General features: G+C 36.2%; 1 protein-coding gene across 2 annotated transcripts; it reads right to left on the bottom strand.

The window, feature by feature from the left end:
- Positions 1-661: 661 nt before the first annotated feature.
- Positions 662-8,017, bottom strand: LOC103964808 (BEL1-like homeodomain protein 9). Of its 2 annotated transcripts, none has more exons than XM_048569204.1 (6): positions 7,705-8,017; positions 7,059-7,223; positions 5,352-6,946; positions 1,851-2,278; positions 1,690-1,750; positions 662-1,400 (listed from the first exon to the last, which is right to left on the bottom strand). In XM_048569204.1, the coding sequence occupies exons 3-6, from the start codon at positions 6,804-6,806 to the stop codon at positions 927-929; spliced, it is 2,418 nt and encodes an 805-aa protein (XP_048425161.1). In that variant the 5' UTR covers positions 6,807-6,946; positions 7,059-7,223; positions 7,705-8,017; the 3' UTR covers positions 662-926. The 2 variants fall into 2 exon arrangements, with proteins under 2 accessions (XP_048425161.1, XP_009376060.2); XM_009377785.3 differs by having other exon boundaries at positions 7,059-7,168.
- Between the last annotated feature and the right edge of the window lie 544 nt (positions 8,018-8,561).

The following is an 8,561-nucleotide window of genomic DNA, read 5'->3' as shown; positions in this document are numbered from 1 at the left end:
CCACTTTAAAAATTATAATAACTTCAACCGTTTGATCAAATTTCAATGGCACGGATCCACTAAATTTATGGATTAGGAGGAAGAGATTCAGAGAGGATCCCCTTCCCAGTAAGGAGTAAGACCCTCATAAAGTATATACCCATTTTTATTATGGGAAGTGTTATTAGCACTCCAAAAATCTCATTTTACACTCCTCACAAGTGTATTTTTCCTTCCTAATATAGAAAGTTTGGAGTGTAGAATGAGATTTTTTAAATGCTAATAACAATTCCCTTTATTACTATGGTTGTAGTTTAATTATTATGTATAGTGAATGAATTTGATGACCATGAATACTTTGTTATATTATGAATTTAAACTCTTGTTTTAAATCTATGAAATATTTGTTATAAATTATTGTATTTTTGTTGCCGTCCGCGTCTTTATTTTTTATCATTTACTATGTCACATCACCGTATCCGTATCCATGTCTGCAACGCATCTTTACTTTTTATCATTTACCGTGTCACGTCACCACATCCGTATCCATGTCTGCAACAAAATCGAGAACTCAGCCTGCCGTGGATAATTTACACACGTACAAACATTTAACACTTCGTTTTTATGTTTTCAATCATTTGGTCGGACGCATACAACTTTCTTAAGTTCATGTCACAACGTATTTTTCACAACCTGTCGATATTTCAAATTTCAATAGTGAAGAAACATTCTACCACATTAATATGAACAGTTCTTTAAAACCCTGTCGCTCCACCCAAATTCTATCCAGGCTCCCCTCACTAGCTCTCTGTCACAATTTAATCCTCACATCCTAAACCTAATACTCCATTGCAATCTTTAATTTTTTTTCTATCATGGCCGACCGAAATGGGGAGCCTAGCAGAGCTACACCCTGTCCTTATTTTGCGTAACCTTCGTGTCGTAAATTATCCCACATAATCACGTATCATTTGACCTCCAAGTTGCCGCCGAAGCTGATCCTCTTGTTGCTGCAGTTGTTGCTGCTGCTGGGCACTTTCCACCCCATGTCTAAGACCCAAAGTGAGGGACACAGCTCCAAGTCCCCCAGCCTCAAACCCTCCTCGCTGGTCCTGGACAAAACCCATCAATCCTCCGTCCATGCTTGATGAAACTTGGCAGTCCAATCTAGACCTCTTCATATCCTGATTTCGTTGCTCTGCATCTCCCAAGCACTTTAATTGTCTATCGGGCATCACATTCATGCTTAGTTGGTGATCATTGTTTGGCCTGCTGCTGGTGCCTTCATTTGCAGAATTTCCATCCTTATTGATAGGATCTTGGCCAGTTTCAAGGGAGCCTCCTCTGGTCTCGAGGATGTGTATTTCTTCAACCATGGGCTTCCAAACGCGCACTCGGGCGTTTATGAACCAGTTTGACACCTGAATTATGGTTCATAATTATGTCAATATCAGCACAACCCTTATGCAAATGACTTGAAATACAAGGAAGAAGTAAGCTCGCAACATGTCATCATGTACGATGACACAATTAACAGTACACGTGACCTACACGAGACTATCTACTAATTTGCTTTAATTTTCTTACAGGCTATCTATTTATTTAATTCAAATCTTGCTAATTGCTTATTCAATTTGATTATTCAAACAAAAAACCAACTTGATAAAGAACTGTAGACATGATCATTAGATATTGAGTAGGTTACCCTACCTGGTTTCGAGATAGACCCGTTTGAGTGGCTAACATGTGCTTATCTGTGTCCGTAGGATACCTAATAAAAAAAAAACAGTTATCACCCGAATACGAAAGAATGATTGAGAGAGAGAGAGAGAGCGAGAATGATTAAGAGAGAGAGAGAGATGGGTACGTACGGGTGAAGAAAATGCTCGAAGAGCCAAGTTCTGAGAATGGCTACAGAACGTTCAGGTAGGCCTCTCTGGGGTCTCCAGACGTGTTGTTGGGGTTCAGAGAAACCCACAAGGGACCCACCGCCAGACTTATTATGTTTTTGGAAACCTAGGCCCATATACTTTAGCTTGGCGAAATTTTTCTCACCTTTACTACAGCACCCAGCAGTACCAGCAGCAGTTACAGAGGATGACATATATTCCTCTCCCAATGCCTTCCTTGTGTGCTTGAGCTGGTCCTTGATGGAATTTGTAAGACACCTGAAGTGTCTTGAGACTGCGTTTAGGGCCATGCATATGTACGGCGTAGCGGAACTCAGACCGGCAACTGATTCGAAGGAAGCAACCACCATTTGCATTTGTTGATGATATTGCTTGCACCTTCTGCTAACCTTCAATTCCACAACAGAGATAACAAAAGGGAATCCAAATCAGTTGATAATGTCTTACAAGTCATTAACAGAGGAAATATATATCCACTAGAAGTTTAATTACTATTACAAATTTACATTTACCACTATACTAATCGCATTATTTACCCTATGTGTTGGGGTTCCACAAGTCATGGCTGACAATTTGATAATTCACAACTGTGTTAATAGTATTACTGATGGATGAACCATGATTCACAACGAAAAAGAAACATTCCAAATTCACCACGACAATAAAATTATGAATTTTCGGAATATATTGCACCCAATCCTTGGAATTTTCAGAGTATTGCACCAATCCTTGGCAAAGGTACGAAAAATAATAGTAATAGGATGACAGCTAACCAACTTGGAAAATTATGTCAGCAATCAGAAAGGATGTTTCTTTTAAGCAAATAATGTGGTCGTCGCCCATTCCAAGAAGACACCTTGGTTTTCAACTTTACTAGAAAGTGTCTGGACAACAAGAAGTGGTATCAACTGTTAACTGGAAATCTAGCTAATTTCCAAGGCCCTACACTTGCAGTGAAGATATTTGAGTGTGTTAACCCATTGATAATTATGATTTGAACATGGGGTTTTTTAACTTTAATCCTTGCAAAAGATTGAAAGTTAATAAAAATCTGGTGTTAGATTACATATTGATTATATTCCCTTGATGTGTCCTTAATTCAAATTAATTAATGAGTATTTTATTCAATGTCTCCCATTAAATATTTGAATTTATTAATATACACATTTTAATTTATTTTTTAACCAACAAATTTTTTTGTTAAATTTATTAATTTTATTTAAAATTCTTCATACTTGAAAGACTCAAATATTGTACCTAAATGTTAGTACCGAAATATATTATATTGAACTAGTATAACTAAATATTAGTACCGAAATGCATGCACTGATATGTATTATATTGAATTAATGTACCTAAATGTGTGTATCAAAATATATATATTAAAATATATCAAATGAATTAATCTACCTAAATGATGAAGACAAAGTATATTGGAATATATTGTATAACAAAAATTAGTTTATCTAATAAATGTTTACAACAAAATATATTACAATGAATGAAATGAAATTATAATTATAATGAAATATAATTATTACATTAAAATTAGGAAGAAAAAGAGAAATAATTCAAACATCAAAATATAATTAATAAATGAGGTGATTAATGTATCAATGGACTAAAATTAGATGATGATCTTACTCATGGTTTTAGTCTAAAAGTCATCTTTGACAACAAGGATTAGAATGAAGTTTCTTATTTGAAGATTCAAATTCAGTAAGTGATTATGTACAATCAATTTTTTTTTTTTTTTGCACATTCTTATTTATTTAGTATCTTTGGGTTGAATAAATTATATAAAAATGAAATGACGTAAATAAATAAGAGTGTGCAGTGGGAATAAAATGTTGTGTTGAAATCATTTCCCTTCAGGTATTTACATGTAACAAACCCTATTTAAGCATGTCAAATGAACATGACATATTTCCTCAGCTAAGATATCAAATATATGACTTCAACTTGCTGCTTTCAGAATGTCAACAAAGACTAGCTACAATTCAACAATTAAATCAAAACCTGACTAATTTCGACAATCAACGTTGTCAACCTCATTACTGAACATAGAGAAGCATTAATAGAGAGCAACACGGATACTTTGATAAGCACATCATAAATTGAAAATGTATATAACCAAAAGGAAACAACAAACTCAAGCAACATAAAATGGTCATACTGTTCATCAGTCCACAATCTCTTCCCTCGCAAGCCTTGAGTAGGGGAAGAGAAATGGTATCACAAAATCTACGGCTATTCTTGTATTGAAAATGGCGATAGAACTCAAGCCAGGTAGGAGATTTAAATCCAAGTATGTGTTATACTTCACCATGCATACAAGTTTGATCACCAGTTAACTCGTTAATATGACATTAATGTTCATCAATCACATTGGGTTACAATCCAACAGTTGATACTCAAATGCCGATAAAGTTATACTTCTATTGTTGGGAGAAATGTCATTTGGACCCTGATCTAACGGTTTGTGAGTAAGAACTGTCATGCTCATAGCCATCGGCATGTAAGAAAGATCGCACGACTGTGAGTGTGCGTCCGCACTGGCCATCTAAGGAACATAATTATCATTTTCTGATGACTAAACCCTACTGGGTCAAGACTCGCGTTGTTATTTATGGGGTTAATCAAGAGTCCAGGACCTGCATTTCTAAATATGTGGTATGATATTCTTCACCGCCCGAAGAGGGTGCCGAGAATAAGTTGCCTAATCCCATAATTATGGCACAAAGATGACATTGTCTTGATGAAATTTAACAGTCATCAGGGACTATTAAAAACTTGTAAGTGGTTTAATGGGGGGTCAAGATCCATCAAATCAATATGACTTTTGTAAAACTCTAATCAGTCGTAATCGTGGACCCATGATAGCCATTATTCATGCACCACGCAAACCATGCTAGATCTAGCTGCACTAGGCATGAAAGCTTGTTAATCAATGAAGTACTCTTAACCTCTAAAAAGTCAATTATCAAGGAAACAAAGTCTATAAAAATTGCTTTTTTATATATATAAACTATCTCATTTTAAAACGTCCAAGAGAAGGTTGCACATCATAACTTATATCATAAGACTTCCTTTCCCTATAAAACAACAATAGAAAATAAAAAATCTTATTCTTTAACGGAAATATTATTAGCACTCCAAATTATCGTTGTGCATTTCAAGTATGTACAAATATATGGAAAAAAAAACACTTGAAAAGAGTGCAAAATGACTATTAAAACCCTCATGCACATAATGGTTTAACTAAATCCATTTAAAAAATACATAGCATGCATGAGGTTCTTCCAATGCAATCATAACCAATTAAGTATTACCTCCTCATTTTACCGCATTGTTATCAAGATCCAATGTTGGATACTACTCTATCGCAAAGACATAAAAAAAAAAAATGAAAAATCGACATAGTAACTAATAATTAAAAAGGAGACATAAAACATCACTAACCTCCTCCTGCATATATAGGAGCTTTGCTTTCTTTTGTTGGTACTCCGGCCAAAAGGACTCAGAAGATATGCTTGCAGCTCCACCATCACTGCTAATTTCGGTTGAACCGTAAAACGTAGAGGAAGATGCACCGGAGTTGTTCCTCTTAGCCACTACTTCAGTTTCGGTTGCATTACCAGCTTCAATGGAAATTGAAACTGAGGCTGAAGCACTCACATCTCCAGACATCCTCTCAGATGCCTCACATGTTTTCAGTATCTTTGAATCACTAACCCTACAGAATTCATCCAGTAGCTGTTGAGCCGGTTTCAAGAACTTCGAACTCTTCAGAATCGTTGCATATCCAGTGAAAGGACCCAGAGGACCAGTGCTTCGATAGGCGCTAGTACTAGAATTCCCCACAATGTCTTGATGTGATTTTCCACAAGCTTTGCTAATAATAGATGGCTTTGTTATGGAACACAAGTATCCGCCAGAAGATTTCCCCATTTTCGAATTTTGAAGATCCTTAAGTGCATGATGATGATCATCATCATCATCAGTGCTCGCATGTAAATCTTGAGACCCAATTAATTGAGCCACAGGCAGTTTATTAGATGGTGGATTTGATGAGAGTGATAGAGACAGCCCTTGTTGGTTGGAATCGCTACTCATACCGGTCCTCATTTCTTCATCAACACTGTTTGCAGTACTAAATTCTAGTCCCCCGCCACCACCACTACTCCAATTATGGCGATTCTCGATAGGCTGCCGATCCATCCAAGAATTACTGGCATTATTGAAGCGCAATGTGTTTGATTGATTCCCGTAGCTTGGAACGCGAACAAATTCATTTTCCATGATTCTTTGGTGCACAATTGAAGCCATTTCTAGCTGATCCTGCTGTGTCCCTTGAGAAGCTGAAGTGACAACATCTTGGAGAGTGTTAACGTATTTTAGCGAAGGGGACGAAAAGTGCATTGCTCCTCCTCCGAAGTGCTTTTGGGCAACATGATGACTAGAAATTTGATCAGCAGATGAGTTGGCCAAACTAGACTGAACTACATCCTGATATCCACTTGTGTAATTATTCACCCAATCTAAGCTTTGAGGTGGATTAAGAGTACTTCTCCAGTTACCAAAATTCTGACTCTCACCGGCGGGTTGAGCTGCACCTAGATCTTGATCATGACATGCCATTGTGATTCTGTGAGCTGACAACGGAGCATTTGCATTGATTGAAAAATCGAGCATTTCAGAAGAAAACATAGTTGGATCATAGAGCAAATTCGCATTCCTCACATTTCGAACTTGCACGATATGTGGGTTTAGTCCTGGATGGAGTGGCAATTTCCCAGAATTGTTTGCTAAATTGTCGAGATGGTGAGGTGGGCTTGAAGTTTGATGAACTCTCAACTTATCCCGCCGACTTTGTTGTGCTACATGTGATTCATGCCTAAAGCCACTCATCTCCATCCACTAAAGTTCACCAAGATCACTACTTTTTTCCCCTTAATTATTAAAAAGAATTCCAACTCGAAAAATTGCTCCAATATATTGGCTTCCTCAAAAAAAATGCAAGCACACATGCATGTCTTCTAGCCACATCAATCAAGCTGAAAACAACATTTCCAAGCAATGTCATAAATCCAAGAAAATTATGCATGACTTCCCGAAGAAAATAGTAAATAAAAAAGAGAAAACAATAAAAGATAGATAAAAGTTTACCTTGAGTACTTGTCAGGAACTCGCTTTGAACTTGTGGAGACTTTCCCACAAACAGTTGTTTGGCTGTTGAGCTTTGAACGCTGTCGGCAGCCAGACCTTGAAGCACAAACCTGCATACAATTAACCACCACTCATTCAAAAGTCGAGAAAGATGGAGATAAAAGCCTGCAATTCAAAAACACACGTAAAATAAAATTTTACTCAACAAATCAACAATACAACGTCTCCTCTTATGAAACCCTAATTCCATAACTCTTTAAGAAAACTAACTTTTACCATTTCATCACTTCAACAAAAAGAAAAACATAACTTAGATCCAGCAATCCTAATGGAGTTTTTAGAGCCAACCCAACTCACAAACTTATCCATTTAAGTGTTGAGTGCGCTATAATTGACACAAAAACAGTTGCTTCCTTAATTGTATATTACTAATTAATCATATGATGGTAATTATTCACTTGATACAGACAAGTGCAAATAATTCATGAGTGAAAAACAAAGAAAGAGAATAAAAGCTATAAGATTTTCTTCATGACAGTACTAGATGAAAGAAGAAGAACTGCACTAAGCAAATTTAACACTTTTTATAAACAGAAAAGAAAAGGTCGAACCAAAGTTCGTTAATTAATTAAACGAGCTATAATACCTGTGGAAATTTTTGCTCCTCAGATCTTTTCAGACCAACCCAGTAGAACTCGGATCCGGTTCTTTTCTCCGGTGGAGTTTTGAAGTTTATGGAGGTGAGAGCACAATTATTGTGGAGGCAAAAAGAGTTGGCGTTATAAAGCTTTAGACGTTTTGAGCACGCTCTTGTTTGTACACAGAGAGAGAGAGAGAGAGAGAGAGAGAGGCAGTACTACTTAGGTAATTGTACTAATTCTAAGCGGAAGCAGCCGTTGGATTTAGCGGCGAAAGGATCGGACGGCGAGAGAATTTGTGTCCGTGAATGGTTTCACCAATATTGTGTTTGGGAAGGAAGGGTCCCATGAACCGAAATTTCACCCTCCTTTTCTAGTGGAGTTGGATAGATTGGAAAAAAAAAAAAAAAAAAAAAGAAAGGCAACACGTGGTGGTCCTAGGAAACACTCTATATTACAGAAATACCATTTAAAATGTGTTTGTAAGTCTTTTCAGTCTCTAAAATGATAAATTGTTGTGGTAAAATCATTAACTGTTATTTTTTTTTTTAAAATTTTACCTAGTTATAGATTTTGCTTAAACAGTTCTTGGCTGTAGTGCTAACCTATGTATTATCGTGTACCAATAAAAAAAAACTTGTGTACTATCTACTTTTAGCAATTTCTATTTGCTCACTATTTATGATCGTATTGTCAAATCATAGATTTAATGTTGTCATGAAACTTGTAAAATGTAAACTGTTTGTGAACAGATTTTCTAGTGTATATAATAGGTTGCTTTTGTTAAACTTTCAAGATAAAATATAAACGTAACAAATAAGGCAAAGAAACAGAGGCTTGCAAAAGCAGCACAACCAAATTATTC

Source organism: the organism of the source record quoted next, unplaced genomic scaffold (genome assembly GCF_019419815.1).
Source record: "Pyrus x bretschneideri cultivar Hongxiangsu unplaced genomic scaffold, Pyrus_bretschneideri_v1 Contig5, whole genome shotgun sequence".
Lineage (NCBI taxonomy): Eukaryota > Viridiplantae > Streptophyta > Magnoliopsida > Rosales > Rosaceae > Pyrus > Pyrus x bretschneideri.
Note: the sequence above shows the minus strand (reverse complement) of the source record. Positions and strands in the feature narration are given on the sequence as shown.